The following is a 21,379-nucleotide window of genomic DNA, read 5'->3' on the forward strand; positions in this document are numbered from 1 at the left end:
CCTGCTTCTCTCTGACCCACCATCAAAATCATGAGGCTTCCACTACAAGCCCTCTAAGGGCTCGTTCACACGTGAACAAAGGGGCGGATTTTGACAGCGGATTTTGATTCAAAATCCGCCCCTTTACAATGGTGGTCTATGCAGACCGCCGGGCTTCTTTTTTTCCACTAGCGGCGGGCTGCTGCTAGCGGAGAAAAGAAGCGACATGTCCTTTCTTCAGGCGGAAGCCGCGGCGCGCTGGACCGCGGCTTCCACCTAGCGGCAGCACCCTCCTATGTCGGCTCATTCATTTGACAGGTTCCCTTTAATGTATAGATCTCTGACTTCCTGTACAATGGACTGTTCCGCAACTGCTGTTCAGAGGGGAGGAGAAACGTTTGTGGCTAACTGCTGATGATCAGACAGTTCCTATCACACACTTATCATTTAGGAGCTCACAGTTCCCTGACTGTATACTCACAGTCTCTTAGATGATTTAGAAGAATACAGAGAGAAGGATAACTGTGCTGTCCCCAGCAGGTAGGTACAGTACTGTCTATAGCTGCCTGCGTGATGCTGTGCTGAGGCGACATGGGATTGAAAGCAGAGCAAAGAGAAAGAGAAATGTAACATCCAAGATGGATTGTGATCAGGAGCAGACGGAAAGCTGAATTGTAGGGATCTGAGGATAGTATACATGAGAGAAGCCTAGAGAGAGACAGATAGTAAGGAGAGGGGTGCAGGGATAGAAAAAAGTTTTTTTGCTAGACTTCTTTATCTATATTGTAACTGCTTATTGCTAAGTTGCAGAACCAAGGAGCCAGCTGTGACAGCACCCGGACATCCTAGAGAGAAGGCAGGGAAAGGGTACCTGTCTTCCCGATCAATGATGGTATCATGGCAGCTCCCTTTCTGGCTCGGGCGGTCATGTAATATATTGGGGACTGGAATCTGTAAGAGCTGCTGGGTCCTAGAGGCTCTGCAGTATATCTTAGGAGGCTGTATTCCTCCTGTAACTGGGGCTAATGTAACGGGAAATCAGCAAAAAAAGAAAAAAAGGTTAAACTGAAGCCCAAAAAGGACTATTATAACCTTATGGGGGTTACAGTGTATAAAAAAGTAATACTAATAATTCCAATACCATCAAGCCCATAAGACAGGTTTTAGCTCTGCCCCTGTTGATACAACGCTACCTGTCTCCTACAGAAAACTGACCATAGCAGAGAAGGAAAACTAACACTTTTTGTGATATTAATTTGTGATATCTTTTTCATTAAAATTTGCCCCATTATAAAAAAAAAACATGCAAAAGTAAAGATACCGTAACCATAAAACCCTATTTGTCACTGAAAAAAGACAAATTCAAAAAATATTTCAATAATCTGAATGAAAAATATATTAAAGTCCTCAACACTGCATGTCCTGAACCAGGGAAATGGCCAGGTCCTGAAGCGGTTAAAGAGGTGTCCTATCTGTGGGGGTCTGACACCCAGATCAGCGGTTTGGACTGCAGCTGCTAGTGGACAGGGAACACGTGCAGCCTCGCTCCTATCTCCGAGATAAACTGCTATGCAGTCTTCTGACCTATCCTGTGATAGGGGATCACTATAAAAATTCATTTTGGGTCCAGAAACCCCCTAAGTAGTTTGTCACCACCACAGAGTTACACTAGGTTCCGACTAGTGGTAGGTGGACCCCTATAAAACAGCGGTAACATACAGAACCCAGTGGATCCCATTGCTGCTTTTAAACTGAAAATGGTGGAGTAAAAATTACTCTGTGCGGGACTTTTTCTTCCACCGATTTTCAATTGACACTGCGATGGTGTCTCTAACGGAGAATATGGCGCAGATGTGAATACAATACTCTGTTGTCTTTTCCTATTGGTCTGGGAAGATTGCTGTTTTGGACTATAAAGTCATCAGTTACAATGATGTCATGGCCTGCAGCTTGTTCTATTAATGATATATTAATACATGCAATTATTTTATATTTACAGCTCAATATGGAGAGGAAAGTGAGGAAAATCGCTATTACGTCCAAACCTGAAGCAGCATATTTTCTCCAAATAGGATGGAAGAAAGAGCTAGACAATGGATTCAATGTAACACTCTGTGATGGGCACAATGCATGGATTGGTGAAGGTAAATTTATTAAAATACATGTATATATATATATATATATATATATATATATATATATATATATATATATATATTTTATTTTTTTTCATTTCTAGAATATTCTCGGTGAGGTTTATTGTTATCTATGAGCTGAGGTATAGTCAGTATTGTGTGTGAAGCCTTTCCATCCCCACATGGGTCACACATATTGAATGGCAGCATGCCTTGAACTATATGTGTTTTTGTTACACCATATATGTTGATTCACTTCATGTAAACCTCTTTCATATGTGTCGTACTGCAGTTTGTCAAGGATTTTCAGTGCAGAACTTACACTGCAGATCTGTTACAAATCTGCCATGCCTTAGCATGACTAAATACATAGGCTGCAGCACAAATCTATGTTGTTTTAGTCGCTATACCCTGCTGATAAATATATCGCACAAGCTGTAATGGCAGAGACAGAGCTGCCTATGGCTGGTGTCCCACTATGAATAAAGCACCCTGTTTTTCTGAGTCTTTAGTGTAGTTTTCTGTTCCTGGAGCAGAGAAGATTATGGGTTCAGGTATCTCTAATGGGGTATTCTCACCATAGGCATATCCACAGCATACACATTTTATAGCATATTCACTTTTGGGGCTTGTATTTATGTCCAGAATAGGGGACATAATCTCCTTCTGCTACATCCAGGCAGAGAATGTCAGACGACATGTATGCACATTTCTTCTTCTTTTTCCATTCATGTCTATGGGAGTCACAGAAATAGCCAAGCAAGCTTGAAACACTTGTATGACTGGCTGTTTCCTTAGGTTGTGTTCACATCACCGCCATTACTGGATGACAGCAATGGACATTAACCCTTTGACTGCCTGGAAATGTTGCACCTCCAGTAGTCAAAGTTTTGAGACGGACAAATCAAACCTAAATTGAAACATTAAAAAATCATTCACCCCCCCATACCTATATATTTTCTTAAAGTAGACACCTGCAGCATTGTCTCAATGCCACTTGGTACTGTATACGAACAGGCACCTTCATGCAATTTTGTTTTAAAGTGAATGTTTTATGAAAAAATACAAATAAATGTATATTAGTTGCTAAAAGCGGAAACCAAACAAAAAGTTATATGCACCAAACCTCCTAAAAATAAGAGTTCAACATGTGCAGAGTTAATTCATATCACTATGGCCTACACCCGCATGCAAGGGTCTTCAGAAAATCACTAGATCCAGAAGGAACAAAAATCTGCTTTGAAGCTAGAAATGTTAAAAAAGTATTATCCTATAAAATGTAGGGATTACACACCATGAAAAGTAAGTGAACCCCTAAACCCTATATATTTTTTGAAGTCTTAATGGGTCATCAATAGCCACATCCACCTTCAAGCAACTTTGTGACAAACTCAATACATTTTTTGAAAAACTGCACTAAAACACATATTTTCACCTAAAACTCATGTTCAATCTCAGATTCATATACAAAATACATTTAAAATAATGTATTTTATGGTGTATACAATGTGTATATATACTAGATGTACTGCAAACATCAAATATAACAAGAGCTCGGACTCCCAAAAACCCTAATACAGAAGACAAGCAGGATTTTGCTGTTATTCACTAATATGTTAAAAAGCTATACGGCACCTAGCAAACTGTGACTGTGATACCAAAATCTAACTTTTTTCATATTACACAGCATACCGTATATAAAAACACAATTTGATAATTCATATATACAACCACCTTCATGCAACTTTGCAGCAAACAGAGATTGCAAGCAAAAATTGCACAAAAATTCAAATTTGCAATGAAAGTGTGACTCAAGCACAGTGCCAATAAACTTCCTGGTTATGTTTAGAGGGTATTACATAAGAATACCCCTCTAGTAAAGCTCAGGGGGAAATCACATTATACCTGTATGTGACAATCCGAGAGCGAAAGGTATAGTATGCTCTCTGATTGGCAGGAGAAGGGTTAATAGGGACAGAAGAGTCCCTGCCACCCCCTTCCTGGTGTCACATACAGGTTAGCACAGATAATGATGATCATTCCTTATCACTGTGCACCCTGCAAGCTGCTCCTCCCCCTCCCCTTCTGCTACAGTTCACTAATGCTTCCAAGACAGGAGGGGAGGGACACACTTTAAATCCCTATATCTCTGGACTGCATTAAGATATCGTGATGCTTTAATATTCATTTCAAAGAGGAGAATCTCATCTTTAAAGTGATACCAAGCACTTGATGATAATACTTAAAGGTTTGGAGTGATTCACTGTTGAAATGCAGTTGGGAATTGAGAGCTGCAGTTGGATCTCAATGCCAAATAGCGTTTTCAACAGTGAATCGCTCTAAAACTATAAATTGTATCATGAAGTCCTTGAAATCATTTTAAAGATGAGATTCTCATCTTTAAAATGAATTTGAAAGCATCAAGATATGTTCAGGCAGTCAAGAGATATTGGCATTAGTAGGGAGGACGTATTAGCTACATCCTCCGCTACTGAAGTGCCACCCTGGGAGGATGTAGAGCTGACGTCCTTGGTAGGGAAAGGGTTAACAGTAGAGGGGTAATGGACACAGGCGGAGCCCTCTCTTTCTGCGTACCTTCTCATTTACTAATGAAGACAATATGGTGGGCCCTTTCTTCTGTTATCTTTGTAAACAAAAATGTCAGAAAAGTAATAAAACGTAACAGAAGATCGCTTCCATCATGATTTTTACATGTCATCTGATAGCATGGGCATCGTCTACATCTGTCATTTAATGTCTGTTGCTCTCATCCATCATATTAAATAATGGTAGTGTGAACCCACAATTATCTACCATGGAAGTGAAAGGAAAGGCATGTGGCTTCCACTCCATTCCTTCTGTGCCCCTGTTGTGGGGGAAGGTACAGGTCTCAGAAGTGGACCTAGTTAAATGCTATAAATGTTGAAAATTAAAATATCCCTTTAGTTTTAGGATTTCCTGGTACCTGGACCCTCTAGAATTACTATAAATACTTTTCTTACCCCCTACCTCAAGTCCATTTGAGATAGGAATGGCAGTAGGGATCCCTGGGGTGGGAAAATTGTTCACAGCTTCCCCCATGGTAGGGAAGTTGGGAATCACTAGTCTACGTATACTGTGGATTCTGAAAGCAGAAGTAAAACTTAGGATACAGACATTGTATTTAGTTATACTTAAAGTGATATCTCATATCCCACGTAATACCCACATCTGTGGCTGCCTGAAGGGGTTGGGAGTTCAGGAAACTGCTGAAGCCGGGTGATTTACACTGTCACAGAGGCAAATAGAAGCTGTGGAAATAGTGTAACACATCCGCGTTATTGAAACGACATAGTTTGGCGTGCTACACTGTTTCCATAACTCTTCTTGTACTTCTATGTGAGTTACAGAAACAGCATAGCACGGCCATGTTGGGCTTTCTCCATTTTCCCATCTCAGCTATGACTAAACTATATCCCTTTAAATAAGTAACTAGTATTTATCCATTCTTTCTGCTGCTTATTCTGGGTCCCATGTAAAGTACTTGTAATGCTTAGTGGGGTTGCTCAGAAGTCAGAGGGATAATACAATTGATAGCAGGGGACTGATGATGAAAGATGTTCGTATTCCCCCCCGGTGGTCCGTAAAAATTATACCAAGAAGCTTTGTTGTTTTATTCTTGTAGTTTGTGTTTTATGTTGAATACAAGGCTGCAGAATGATTGTAAGAGGTTATAGAAGATATAGAAGTGGTATACTGAACATCACAATGACGTAAGAAGAACGGGTCTCTACCTCTTGCTGTAATTTGGCTTTATTTCTCAGGAGATGCTTTTCATTTTAGCATCAGGGCCATGACGCACGGTGCACGGCGCTGCTTTTGTTGTCTTCTCTGCCAACTTGCAATATGGTTGTTGTAATCAATGTGAAATAATATCTAGGCACCGTGTACTATAGTTAGGAAATTACATGGAAAAGACAAAAGAAAAGTCACATCCAGTTCTAGTTTTCTTACATCTGGAGTTCTTACCACTGAAATCTTCTTTTCTCTAAAAGTGTCCAAAGAGGATTTGATCAAGGAAGCAGCAGATATGGAGATGGAGCACTCAAAGTATATCGAAGAGTTAAAAAAAGCGCTAATCTCTGTGCCGCAGACCGGCAGCAAGTATAGCTTTGACCTCGTGAAAGATGAAGAAAAGCCTGGGACGTATTGTTTTACATATGAGAAAACATTAAGAGATATATCGGTGAGTACAATACCTGATCAGGTGAGTGGCGAGAAAAATTAAAATCGACAAGTACTGTATATAACAGCAATAAATATGTAGAGGTTGCAGTCATATTTATTCCCACAGTATAGCTTGTTCTCTATTATCTTAGATCGCAGAAAGGACTTCAATTTCCAATGAAACTAATTCAATACAATACCACAGTAGCCTAGTAAAACCTTTTAAAGCCTGAAACACAAAGAATATAATACTTTCACCACTGTAAACCAAATACCACTCTACAGCACAAAATACTTCCCAAATACCAGTGTCCAGCGATAAATACCTCACAGAAGATCAAATCAAATCGCACGTGCTTTATTGGCACGTGCGAATACATATTTGGCATTGCCGAAGCTGGTAAAGTGTGTGTGTGTGTGTGTGTGTGTGTGGGGGGGGGGTTGGAGTCGGGGGGGGGGGGGGGGGAGAGTGGTGGGTATGGGGGATGGGGTGGGTGATTTGGGGTATAACAGTCCGTGGAGTCTCATCTTCCTCTTGGTGACAGCTGTATGGGGGGAGAGGGGGTGGGGTGGGTGATTTGTGGTATAACAGTCCGTGGAGTCTCATCTTCCTCTTAGTTGGTGACTGCTGTATGGGGGGTGGGGTTTGTGATTTGGGGTATTATAGTCCGTGGGGTCTCATCTACCTCTTGTTTGGTGGCAGCTGGACACGTATTGGGCAGCGATCTCCACAGTGGCCTCTTTTTCTCCCAGTAGGATGTAGAGTTTCCTGTTTTCGTCTTCTCAAAGAACAAACATTAGTTCCGGCTGGGCTGTGGGAGGGTGGAATTCTGAACTACTGATTGCTATTATGAAAAACCAAGGTGGTTAGCTCGCTCTTCTATTTTATGCCTCTGATGAAACCACTAGACCGTAGTAGTACTAGCGTTTAGAAACACGTCAGGCTCATGTAGGCAGTCTATTTCTTTATGGTATTAGCCTAGATTTGTATAGAGATTCAGAGTGTAGGGGAGACTACTGATAATAGCGTTTTGGCCACAATAGGTCATTTCACGCTTTATAGAGTAGTCCCACATTTTTCCCTATTTTTTGTTATTTCCCAAAGGGAGTAACATGTGGCAATACTATATACCCACTAAATGTTTGCCATTACAGCAATTGGGCAAATAGTGGGTGATGGCCTTTTTTCACAATATCTTAGGACAGGCTGGTTATCACCACCTTTGGATGATCAGCAGTTATAGTGCATTCTATATTGGCAGAAGTCTCATAGGACCAGTGAGTGCGTGGTTTATAAAAGACACCACTAAGTCCTTGAGATATTGAGACTATAGGGATATTTTTGTCTGGAATGGAGTGTGCGGATATGTAATCAATTGCACACACAGGAAAGCAATAGGTTAAAAAGCCTCCCATTGATTTCAATGGGGACCGCACGTATGCCGGCACCCATAGAAATCAATGGGATCTGTTTTAACGCCGCTCATTCTGAACGAGATTACGTTCAGAATGAGCGGAGTGTATACTCAGTGTGAAGGCTCCGCTGCGGTTCCATAGGAATGAATGTCACATCTCCCCGCCATGTACCCGCCCACACTCTCCTAAGCAACAAGCCCCGCCTTCTTCCTAGGTCTTTAACACTAACCTGGGAGGCAGGTGCAGCGAGGTGAAGAAGAACAAGAACACCGGGCACCGGACCAGCCATCTCTGCAGGTAAGTGGACACCAGGGGGGACTAAGTAGCCAGAGGATTAAAAAAAAAATCCTCTGGCTACTTAGTGATTAAAAAAAAATCACTACACAGCATGGATTCTAACAATTAAAGCGTTCAATTGTTAGATTCCATGCTGTATAATGAATAGGATCGTTTTTAAAATTCGATCTCCGATTAGCAAAAAAATCCCATTGACTTGCATTGGGATCGTGATCGGGTTTGAATGAAAAATGATCGGAAATCTGATTTCAAAATTGATCCTGAAAAGTCAAGATCGGTTCAACCCTAGTAACAATCTAATCTATACATCTATGTAATGAGTTCTACAATCTCAATCGTTAGATAATATGATATTTAATCATTTCATTTTGAAGTTGGTGGTTGGTTGGTAGAGTTGGTTATTTTTTTGGGCTCTGACCTTACACTCACTCTGACTCCACAGCTCTGTGCAGGGTATCATTGATTTGCAAATTTAATGAGTTTTTCCTACCAGGCAAGATATCTGTTTAGTCATATGATAGGGAGTAACTTGCAGATTAGTGGGGGTTGTCTCAGACCCCTGATCAAGTGGGAACTTTTATCCACCCCACATTCAGAATGGAGAAGTGGTTGGGCAGCGTTTGCATCGCTCTGTACAATTCTCATTTGAATTGGAATGCCAAAGATAGTTGAAGTACAGCACCCAAAACCTATACTAGTAAATCGGGACCACTGTATCTAATTTTGCTCATGACATTGCAGCTTTTTTTTCTGGTGGTGGTGGTGGTGGTGGTGGGGGGGGGGCATTTTTGCATGAAATCACTGTATAAGGTGGCTTCAATGGTGGTTAGGTAATCGTCCCTTGTATACATTTTGCTCCCAGGAGCTTCAATCTGTGCCATTCTGTAATATGTCACATAGGACACAGACTTAGTAAGTTATTTTGTTCTAGAGTCGCTGGAACAAATTCACTTGCTGTCTTGTTATGTAGGGAACACTCCGGTTACTGTGATGTGCCAGTACAAACATGTTCTGCGACCAAGTGAGAAATCAGTCATTTGTTGTTTCTTGCATCTCAAAATGAGTGTCGATAACATCTCCCCTTGTAAACAGGGCTTGTGCTGCCATCAAACCATCTGTGTATTGGTATGAGAGGAGGAGTATGAATGAAGTGTCCTCCTGATAACCGCAAAGTGAAAATGAAGTAAATGAACACTGGTCAATGACCTGAATCCAGTGGCGTAACTAGGAATGGCGGGGCCCTGTGGCGAACTTTTGACATGGGCCCCATGACACATGTTGACTTTGAAGCCTTTTTTTCCTATGTGTGGCTTCCAGGTGATATAGATCCCACCCGTTCACCTCTAGGACTATGATCTGGCTGCATAATGGGATAGTTACATAGTAGATGAGGTTGGATAAAGACATTAGTCCATCAAGTCCAACCTATAACCCTACAATCCCTACAGTGTTGATCCAGAGGAAGGCAAAAACCCCATGAGGCTCATGCCAATTGCCCTATTTCAGGGGAAAAAATTCCTTCCCGACTCCAAATCTGGCTTGGTATAAAAACCCTGGATCAATGTGTCCTTAAAATCTAGTGTCCACAACCTGTTATATTTTTCTCTTCAAGAAAGGCTTCCAGGCCCTCTTTGAACTTGTTCAGTGAATCCGCCATCACCACTTCCTGGGGCAGAGACTTCCAGAGCCTTGCTGTTCTTACTGTGAAGAATCCCCTTCTATGTTTCTGGTGATACCTTCTCTCCTCCAGACGTAGAGGATGTCCTCTTGTCACTGTCACTGGCCTTGGAGTAAAAAGATCCTTAGAAAGTTCTTTGTATTGTCCCTTCATGTATTTGTACATTGTTATTAGATCTCCCCGTAGACGTCTTTTCTCTAAACTGAATAACCCCAAGTTTGTTAATCTATCGTTGTACTCCAGTCCACCCATTCCCCTAATCATTTTGGTTGCCCGTCTTTGCACTTTTTCAAGTTCACTTATGTCTTTCTTGTATATCGGGGCCCAAAATTGCGCACAATATCCTAAGTGTGGCCGTACCAGTGATTTGTATAGAGGCATAACTATGTCCTTGTCATGAGAATCTAGACCTCTTTTGGTGCATCCCATAATTTTATTTGCCTTGGCAGCAGCTGCCTGACACTGGTCAGTAAAGGTAAGCTTGCTGTCCACCAAAACCCTAAGTCTATTTCATTGACAGTCTTACCAGTAATTTACTATTAAGTACAGAGGAGGAATATGAATGAAGTGTCCTCCTCATAACCGCAAAGCGAAAATGAAGTAAATGAACACTGGTCAGGTTTGGAACAAGGTATAACATATCTATACAAAATAACATAGACCTTATGCAATATAGCCAAACGTCCATCAAGTAAAGCTATTTATTAAGGGGTCACACAAGGGGAACGGGGTATTAATTTTTCCCCGGTGCCGCAGGTTTCCGAGATGTGAAATTGCCGGTCTGTGTCGCAACTCCTACCGCATGTCACAAACACAATGGCATTAAGATGCCTAGTGCTGCACGTTCCTGAAACGCATCCCGTTCTGGTTATTTTCGCTAGAACAGCTCTTTGTTCACATGAATTACAGTATAAATAATCCACAGGAAATGGACGGACTGTATTCTCTTATTGTTTAGATTTGTTTATTTCCTGAATCAGAAAACAAAGAAATCCAGCAGGGGGTTCTGCTTACGGTTCAACATATGTTTTCCATGAAGATCTGCTTACTTAGGCTCTCACACTTCAGACGCATAGAAATCTTCTATGATGCTTCAGTAACATACATCATCTGCCATTTTCAAAAGGAAATCTGTCTCTGTATTATTCATTCTGACATGACCGCGCTCCTCGGATGCACGACTGCCGCTTTACCGCCATCGGAGACCATTTCTAACACTGTCATTTCCTTGCTGACTTTATAGCTTTAACATGATGACTTTAACTCTTTGAGTCTTTCTCCTTTTCATGCCGTTTTCCCATGGCCGGCTTATATATCCAAACATTTAAAGGAGTTTTCCTACTAACCTCATTTGCTAAATTGTTACTGCGACCACATGTATAATGTAGTTCAATAAAAATGGGCAGGAATGTATATGGAAAGACCTCTGTTTTCAATATTTCTCTTTTCCAGTGGGATCCCCTTATTTCCCGGATTTCTTCTGAAATGTGGGGTGGGCACACCGCTCTCCCAAAATTCTCCAGTCCAGCTCTCCATGGGGTGATGTGAGCAGCCGTGTGACTTATAGGACGTATATAACGTGTTTTATGTCATGTAGCAGGACGATACAGAAGTTTATAGTATTTTTATGTTGTATTCATTTAGGTTCTTAAATTCACTTGATTTTACTGGCATGATATAATTGGTATTATGTGTAATTTAACCATTAAAGGGGGGTCTATCAGCACCCCCAGGCAAATTCAACTGTGACCACCATGTTAAAGAGCACATTATAGTGATAAATAACATACTTTTGTTACTAATGACAATTTTGTAAATTTGGAGAAAAACTGCTTTGAAGTCTTATGTAAATGAGGCAGTTGGTGCACTGGGGGAGGGGTTTTTCACTTTCGGGGCACTATTTTTGCCCATCATATTTGAGTATCCATAGCAGTGCTCCCAGGTTATGCGTTATGTCCCGTCACATTTGCACCAGCTGTTAATGGTACTGGCTCATCTCCTGAGATGGCACCATGTCTACAACGTACTAGTCAGTGACGTACCCACCTGCTTCTTGCTATGCTGTCCTATTATATCATAGAACAGGAAGGGGCTGATGGGTAGTTCAGTCAAAATGATCTTTTGAAAACAGTTCAGAATAAGTTAAAACAGCAAAAGAAATGCCATTTCCAATACTGATTCTCAGCCACTCTTACTCCCCTGCTGGTCCGCTCACTTCCTGCTGCAGCTGTGATGTCCAGGATGGATGTCAGATAACTGCAGTGATGACCCCCTACAGCCATGGGACTGTGTTGGCAATTGGTGGGGGCTGGAACAGTCAGAAAATGAGCAGTAGGGGATCAGTAAAGTGAGTATGGCGTCTTGGATTACTTTAACCCATTCATCTCCACTGTAACTCCAGTGCTCAGGAACTCCGGCATTACCACTGTAACAGTTACAGTGGAGGTGCCGATTGCAATGGCGACCGTTCTGGAGCAGACCGGCGCCATTATAGCTACAGACCACTACAGACTACAGCTACCATAGTTACAGACCCAGCATACAGATACCGGGGCGGGTACCGGGCCCGCAGCATCGCCATGCTCCTGCCATGCTGTTCATTTCAAACTACAGAAGTACTTACAGTACTTCTGCTAGAAGGCCCCGGTACTTCTGCCAGGAGTGTGGAGATGCTGCGGCCCGGCACCTGCCCCCGTGTCTGTATGCCAAGTCTGTAACTACGGTATTAACGTAATGACTCGAATATAAGTCGAGGCAGACTTTTTCAGCACTTTATTATATTAATTCCATGGTGCTGTACATTATTTTATTAATTCCTTGGTGCTGTACATTATTATATTATTTCCTTAGTGCTGTACTTTATTATATTAACCGGTTAAGGACCAGGCCCAGAAGTACATTAAGGACCGGGCCTCTTTTTTCAAAACTGACATGTGTCACTTTAAATGGCAATAACTTTGAGACGCTTTAACTTACACAAGTGATTTTGAAATTGTTTTTTCGTAACACATTATACTTCATGTTAGTGGTAAACACTAATCAATATTTTTGTATTTATTTATAAAAAAAACTAGCAAATTTGATGGAAATTTGGAAAAAATTGCAATTTTCAAAATGTGAAATTCTCTGCTTTTCAGGCAGATAGTCATACCATCCAAATACATGAATAAATATTATCTCCCATATCTCTGCTTTATATCTGCATCATCTTTTGATCGTCTTTTAATTCATTTTGGATGTTACAAGGCTTACAAGTGTAACAGCGATTTTCCAGATTTACAAGAAAATTCCTCAAACTAATTTTTTAGGGAACACTTCAGTTCTGAAAGGAATTATAAAGGCCTATATAATAGAAACCCCCATAAATCACCCCATTTTCAAACTACACCCCTCAAATTATTCAAAACAGCATTTGGGATGTTTGTTAACCCTTTAAGCATTTCATAAGAATAAAAATAATATGGAGGTCAAATTTAGACATTTCATTTTTTTTCACTAGTACATTCATTTAGACCTAAAATTAACACATTCACAAAGGGTTAAAGGAGAAAATGCATCTCACATTTTGTTATGCAATTTCTCCCGTGCACAGAAATACCCCACATGTGGGTGTAAACTGATTTTTGGGCACACGGCAGTGCACGAAAGGGAAGGAGTGACACTGGGTGTTTGAACAGCATATTTTGCTGGAATAATTTTCAGGCACCATGTCACATTTGCAGAGCCCTTAGCGTACCAAAACAATGGAAACCCCCCAAAAGTGACCCCATTTTAGAATCTACACCCCTCACAGAATTCATCAAGGGGTATAGTCAGCATTTAGACCGTACAGTTGTTTCACAGATTTTACTAACATTGGAATGTGTAAAAGAAAAATTACTAAAATGTCACTTTATCCCCAAAGTTTTCATTTTCACAAGGGGTTAAAGGAGTAAAAGCCCCCCAAAGTTTGTTAAACAATTTATCCTGAACATGGCAATACCCCATATGTGGCCATATTCTGCTGTATGGGAACATGGCGGGGCTCAGAATGGAAGGAGCGCTATTTGGCTTTTGGATGGCAGATTTTGCTGGAATAATTTTTAGGTGCCATGTCGCATTTGCAGAGCCCCTAGAGAACCAATACAGTGGAAACCCCCTAAAAGTGACCCCATTTTGGAAACTACACCCCCCACAGAACATATCAAAGGGTAGAGTGAGCATTTTGACCCTACAGCTGTTTCACAGATTTTATTAACATTGGGACATGAAAATGAAAATTTACTTTTTTTCCAACAAACTGTCAATTTAGCCCCAAATTTTTCATTTTCACAAGAGGATAAAGGAAAAAAAGCTCCCTAAAGTTCGTTACACAATTTCTCCTGAACACAGAAATGCCCCATATGTGGCCATAATCTACTGTATGGGAACATGGCGGGGCTCAGAATGGAAAGAGCGCTATTTGGCTTTTGAAGGGCAGATTTTGCTGGAATATTTTTCAGGTGCCATGTCGCATTTGCAGAGCCCCTAGTGTACCAATAAAGTGGAAACCCCCTAAAAGTGACCCCATTTTGGAAACTACACCCCTCATAGAATTTATCTAGGGGTTTGGTGAGCATTTTGGCCTCACAGCTGATTCACAGATTTTATTAACAATGGGACGTAAAAATGAAAAATTACTTTTTTTTCCAATTAATCGTCCATTTAGCGCCATATTTTTAATTTTGCAAGTAGCTGAAGAATTAAAAGCCCCCCAGAGTTTGTTACACAATTTCTTCTTAACACGGCAATACCCCATATGTGGCCATAATCTGCTGTATGGGTATACGGTGGGGCTCAGAATGGAAAGAGTGCTATTTGGCTTTTAGAAAGCAGATGTGGCTGGAATAGTTCTCAGGTGCCATGTCGCATTAGCTGAGCTCCTAAAGTATCAATACAATAGAAACCCCCCATTGTGACCCCATTTTAGAAACTACACAGGTGACAGTAAACTGGAATTCACCAAGAAGTGACCCCATTTTGTAGGGACAATTTTAGGGCCTCTGCAAATGTGACGTGGTGTCCAAAAACAAAGAATATAAATCTGCACTCCAAAAGCACATATCGCTCCTTCACATCTGCGCCCTGCTGGGTACCCAAATAGCGGTGTATGCCCACATGTATGACACTGGTGTACCCCGGATAACGGACTTAATGCCATATGTGGGTATAAATGGCTGTTTGGGCACAGCCGGGCACAGAAGGGAAGGAGCGCTATTTTGGTTTTTGGAGCACAGTTTGGTTTTAGGACACCATGCCACTTTTGCAAAGCCCCTGAATTGCCAATAAAGTGGAATCCGCAGACATGTCACCCCATTTTGGACACTAGCCCACTCATGGGATTTATCAAGTGGTGTAGCGAGCATTTTTCACCCTTGAGTGTTGCATTTATTTAGTTTCCAGAAATGAAATCACAGCTGATAATGAGAAGTTAAAAATGAAAAATTTCCAGAGATTCGCCATTTTAGTGCCCGATATGTTGTGCCCAACTTATATCAGCAGAGACACTCCAAAAACTGGTAAGCGGGTATCCCGGGCACAACAGCTTTTAGAGCGTTCATCTCTGATACAAGGCGGGCACAACATATTACGCACTGAAATGACGTATTCCTGGAAAAATTGTCATTTTCACCTCTCACAATCAGCTTCGTATTCATTTATGGATAATAAGTTATAGCAACACTTGGGGGTTAAAAATGCTCTCTGTACCCCTGGAGAAATCCTTCAGGGGTGTAGTTTCCAAAATAAGGTCACATAACAGGGGATTCCACTTTACTGGTGTTTCAGATCTACAAAAGTGTCATGGCATCCAAAAACCAAACCGTCTGTGCTCCAAAAACCCAATAACCCTTCTTCCCTTTTGCGTCCAGCTGTGCCCTAATATCAGTTTATACCCACATATGACATTACGTCCGATATAACGGGTACACCAGTGTCATACATGTATCATAAACTGCAGTTTGGGCGCACAGCAGGGCGCAGAAGCGAAGGAGCGCGATGCGGCTTTTGGAGTACAGATTTTGATGTTTGGTATCTGGACGCCATGTCATGTTTGTAGAGCTTGTAAGGTACCAGGAAAGCGGATTCCCCAAAGGAGTGACCCCATTTTGAAAACTGCACCCCTCAAAGAATTTATCAGGGGGTGTAGTGAGTATTAGTATCCCGGACGTGACTGCACAGCGGATGGCGAAGAGGGAATATATAAGCTATGCGGAGAACATTGCAGACACCAAATTCCCTACTATGTCCCAGTAGCTCCTATGATTGGGGGAGTCACTCTGGGGGTCACTTTGGGGGTCACTTCTGGTGTTTTTTCGCTCATAAGCTGTAAATCTGGGGTGTCCCCTGATATTCGCTCGCACAGCTTATATATTCCCTACCTGCCGCAGCCAGTTGTGTTCTAATAATTTGGCGATTTTTGGGGGGTTTTGCCTTGACATTGCTAGATGCTATATTTTCTTTATTTTTCTGGTGACATGGCCATATAAGGGCTTGTTGTTTGCAGGATGAGATGCATTTTGTAATGACACCATCTTTGGGTGCCTACAACTTACTGATTACATTTTATTAACTCTTTCTTGCTGGATTAAAAAAAAATAATCAATCCTGCATTGAGTTTTACATTTTAAATTTTTCGCCATGCAGCGTACAGCATAAGTAACATATTATCTTTATTCTGCGGGTCGGTACGGTTACGGCGATACCTCATTTATATTATTTTTTTATGCGATACTAAGTCTGCAGAACAAAAACACATATGGGGACATAAATCAATGTTTTTTGCATCGCCATCTTCTGAGAGACGTAACATTTTTATTTTTCGGTTGACAGTGTTGGTTGAGGGCTTATTTTTTGCGGGAAAATGTGCGCTTTTTATTGGCACTGTTGTGGGGTGAATATGACTTTTTGATCACTTTTTATAGCATATTTTGTAGGATGAGATGGCAAAAAATCATTATTTCCGGCGAGTTTTTTCCGTTTTTTTTTTCCGACGTTCACCGTGTACATTAAATTTTATTTCAGTTTTATTGTACAGGTTGTTACGGACGCGGCGATACCAAATATGTATTGCTTTTTTTAATTTTTAGTGCTTTTTTTATATAATTCATTTTGTATAGAAAAAAGGGATTTTTGGACTTTAGAACTTTATTACTTTTTTCATACACTTTTTTTTTTTTTTTTAACTTTTTTTTTACTTTTTCATGTGTCCCTTTAGGACACTTGAATCAGTTGATGCTTTGATGAAAGCACCAACTGATTCAGCACAGTAGCAGACAGGACACGAGCAGGACATGAGCCTGCTCGTGTCCTGTAAGCTGCAGAGGAAGTGAGACACATCGCTCACTTCCTCCACCGCCTGGCAGGATCACCAGGTATGTGGGGGCTCCGGTAGTCTGGGGTCACTGGCCAGACCCCAGACTACCTTGTACTGACATCGGCACCCCCCGATCTCGCCGCGGGGGGTGCCGATCGGGTTAACCTGTCGGCGGATCCCTTTCGATCGCGCCGTGATGTTTGACGGCGCGATCGAAAGGGTTAACACGTCCAGTCGGACTCAGTTCCGACTGGACGTTATGGAGGAAGGGGTTAGGTGTTAGTAACACCTAACCCCTGTCCCCCCCGCACCCCTCCCCCCGCCAGAAAGGTACCTAAAGGCCGGACGTATTTCGGCAATAGTCCGGTCTTTAGGTACCAGCACATGAGGCCGTAAATTTACGTACGGCGGTCCTCATGTGGTTAATTCAATGGTGCTGTATATTTGAGGGTTACATATGGTACACAAAATATACAAAGCAAATATAATACTAACAGTGACCGACTGGCACAGTGGGGTAGAGGGCCCTGCCCGCGAGGGCTTACAATCTATGAGGGAAGAGGGATAGAGACAGAAGGAGAGGAGAGACTGTACAGATGGTGGTGTGGTGACAGTAGTGTTATTGGAGGTTGTAGGCCTTCCTGAATAGGTGAGTCTTCAGGGCCTTCTTGAAGCCTGTGATTGTGGGAGTCAGTCTTATGTGTCTTGGTAAGGAGTTCCAGAGTATGGGGGATGCACGGGAGAAATCTTGGAGGCGGTTGTGTGACGAGTGGATGAGAGCAGAGCAGGGTAGGAGGTCTTTGGAGGATCTGAGGCTACTTGTGGGCAGGTAGCAGGAGATATATGGAGGGGACAGGTTGTGGATGGCTTTGTATGTCAGCGTTTGGATTAAGGAGTTGTCTGGGGTTAAGGGTTTTACGGCCTAGCTGATCCCAAAGTGTCTCCTTAGGATAGGCCATATATTCATGATCAGTGGGGGGCCAACACTCTGCCCCCAGACCGATCACTGCAGCTCAGCTCCTACTGACCTATGTTTGTCTTACTGACTATAATCTTTTCTATACATTTTCTTTTGTAGTATTGTCACAATGGTTTTTCTACCTTCACTTTGAAAGTGTTTAGTCATTGTTGATAAAGTCTGAATATGTAACAATTTCAATAGCGTTTGTTTGCACAGATTCTGTTATCCTATATGTTATTAGATGTTTCTATAATTTTTTTTTTCTATTTTCTCAAACCTACATGAGAGTTTGGTTATACAAGAGCAGCAGCTGCATTGGTACTACTTTATATTTACCAATCCCATATGTTGTCCTTCATCACTATTACGAATCTTATTACTGTATTATGGGGATATTTTTTGTTCTGTAAAGCATAAGATCATTTTATATTTGTGGAAATAAAGCTTTTTTTCCTGCTGGCTATAACAACGCAATTTACCAGGCTATGGATGCACAAAGCTACACTGCGTATGAGTCTGCTGTATTTTGTTTCAGTGCATCTAGTAATCAAACGCCACAACACACCAGTAATATCCTGCTCTGACTTAAGATATATTAAGCTTCTAAGGTCTTATTAAGCTGCCATATGTACTTTAAAGCTGGCTTCCCCACAATGGTTTTTACTTCCGCTCTGATCTGTCTTAAGATCAGAACAACAGACATTAAAGGGGTTGTCCAGGATATACAATTTTCCACAAGGAGGCCAGGGAAGGTGAAAAAATCCAAAAAAATAAACTCTGCATACTCCTGTCCATGGCGCTCCAGTGTTCCCCGCTGTTGTTTGGTCTCCCAGCACTCTGATGCTTCTTCTGGCAGAAGTCCTCGCCTCACGTGACCACTGAGGCCAATCAGCAGCCTCAGGAAAGAACACGGGACGTCACAGGTGACCTATACGAGCAACGTCCCAGTCCTTTTCTTAGGCCACTGATTGGTTGCAGTGGTCCTGTGAGGTGAGGACTTCCTCCGGAACAAGACCGCGGGAGTAGCAGGACTGGGCCATGGTGAAAACGGTAGAGCACTGAGGACAGGTGAGTATGTTATTGTTTCTTTTTCCCCACCTTCCAGGAGACCACTTAAGCCATTAAGAGTCACTTAGGGGTGGCATGGGGAGGGACTGACTCCTGGATATGTGAGATCTCAACTGCATGACCTTCACCCCAGGTATGTATACATATACATGTATACATTGCTATCTCCTTCCTTTATTGCGCTGTCCGTTTCCTTTTACACTATAGCAAAATCTTACAGTGTGATAAATGTTCTGAGCCGTCTTGTGTTGTGCCACTCAACCTCCACATAATATACCTAAAAATGATTTAGTGCAGAGACAGTACCACTGACGGCTTTATTGGATGTCTGCAGTTGGTGTGCAAGGGGCATGTCAAAGTTGTAAAAGTCCCACAGATGTACTTGTAATCATTGACCAGCGCCATGATGCTTGACATATTTTGCATTAGCTCTTTACTTAATAGACTTGAGGGAATATTCAGTGAATTCCTGGACTGCAGAGTACGTCTGATGCACGCCTCTTTATTGGGCATTTTTTAACAATCAGACTTCTGTCTGCAATTTTTTTACAATAATTGTACTTCTGTATTGAGGGGCTTTTCCAACTAGGTAAAACTTATAGCTTATCCTCAGGATAGGCCATCAGTATCGGAGGTAACTCATCCAAATAATGGTCACCCACAGTATTAGGATTTGCACATTGAATTGAATGGGGAAACTGTAATACTACTCAGGGCTGCAACGGATTGTGATGCAACTACTGAGGACTGTGCCTTCAAATAGGTAATTGGTGGGGGGCTGAGCATAGGCCATCAGTTTTATCTGGTTGGAAAGCCATGTAAAAAAAAATAAATCAAAACACTTCCCCTTTGCCCTCTACACCACTGCACAGTTCGAGGTTAAAATCTAATTTCTGCTGTAGTTGTGCCAACGGACCCCCATTTGGATTACCGTAGCCCCTATTTAATTTGCTGATGCTATAGTAAAGTTTAGCTTCTTTAACTGGTTCTTGAAATTTCCTGTCATTGTCATCAGATCAAGGGATGGGACACACTACAGTTATTAATGTCCATTGCTCTCATCCATCATTAGCCATAGAAAGCAGATGGAGCCCGCTCTGTATGGTGCCCCTATGCATTCACTCTTAAGTTAATAAATATGATGGAAGCCTTCATCTGTTTTTTTTTTTCCGCTTTTCCTATGAACAATTCAGGACTTTTTCTTCTGATACAAAAGCAAACAAAACTGATAGAAGAAATCTTCTGCCATGTTGTTTATATTAAAGTCAATGGGAATGGACACAGAGCAATGGATGTTCACAACGGTCGTGTCAAAATGTTTTACTTGCGCTTCCTTGTGTATTCAATTATGAGTTTGCTACATGGGTTAAAATGGATAAAAGTGTATTTTATTAAAGTGGAAAACCCCTTTAAGTTGCAGTGAGAATAGGCTCTAGGCAATAGACAAAAATCTTGTGGCTTGTTATCCAGCACTTTTACGTAATAATTAGAGATGAGCGAACACTAAAATGTTCGAGGTTCGAAATTCGATTCGAACAGCCGCTCACTGTTCGAGTGTTCGAATGGGTTTCGAACCCCATTATAGTCTATGGGGAACATAAACTCGTTAAGGGGGAAACCCAAATTCGTGTCTGGAGGGTCACCAAGTCCACTATGACACCCCAGGAAATGATACCAACACCCTGGAATGACACTGGGACAGCAGGGGAAGCATGTCTGGGGGCATAAAAGTCACTTTATTTCATGGAAATCCCTGTCAGTTTGCGATTTTCGCAAGCTAACTTTTCCCCATAGAAATGCATTGGCCAGTGCTGATTGGCCAGAGTACGGAACTCGACCAATCAGCGCTGGCTCTGCTGGAGGAGGCGGAGTCTAAGATAGCTCCACACCAGTCTCCATTCAGGTCCGACCTTAGACTCCGCCTCCTCCGGCAGAGCCAGCGCTGATTGGCCGAAGGCTGGCCAATGCATTCCTATGCGAATGCAGACTTAGCAGTGCTGAGTCAGTTTTGCTCAACTACACATCTGATGCACACTCGGCACTGCTACATCAGATGTAGCAATCTGATGTAGCAGAGCCGAGGGTGCACTAGAACCCCTGTGCAAACTCAGTTCACGCTAATAGAATGCATTGGCCAGCGCTGATTGGCCAATGCATTCTATTAGCCCGATGAAGTAGAGCTGAATGTGTGTGCTAAGCACACACATTCAGCACTGCTTCATCAAGCCAATACAATGCATTAGCCAGTGCTGATTGGCCAGAGTACGGAATTCGGCCAATCAGCGCTGGCCAATGCATTCTATTAG

The 21,379-nt window shown here is 41.9% G+C and overlaps 1 protein-coding gene across 1 annotated transcript in view; it reads left to right on the forward strand.

Moving 5' to 3' along the window:
- XRCC4 (X-ray repair cross complementing 4) overlaps positions 1–21,379 on the forward strand; it is a 252,732-nt gene that overhangs the window by 36,105 nt on the left and 195,248 nt on the right. Inside the window, exons 2-3 of the mRNA XM_075271309.1 lie at positions 1,979–2,123; positions 6,149–6,339. Coding sequence (XP_075127410.1) covers positions 1,985–2,123; positions 6,149–6,339 — 330 coding nt within the window. The 5' untranslated portion in view covers positions 1,979–1,984. The remainder of the gene's footprint in view (positions 1–1,978; positions 2,124–6,148; positions 6,340–21,379) is intronic.

This window comes from Leptodactylus fuscus, chromosome 1 (genome assembly GCF_031893055.1).
Source record: "Leptodactylus fuscus isolate aLepFus1 chromosome 1, aLepFus1.hap2, whole genome shotgun sequence".
NCBI classification, from domain to species: Eukaryota; Metazoa; Chordata; class Amphibia; order Anura; family Leptodactylidae; genus Leptodactylus; species Leptodactylus fuscus.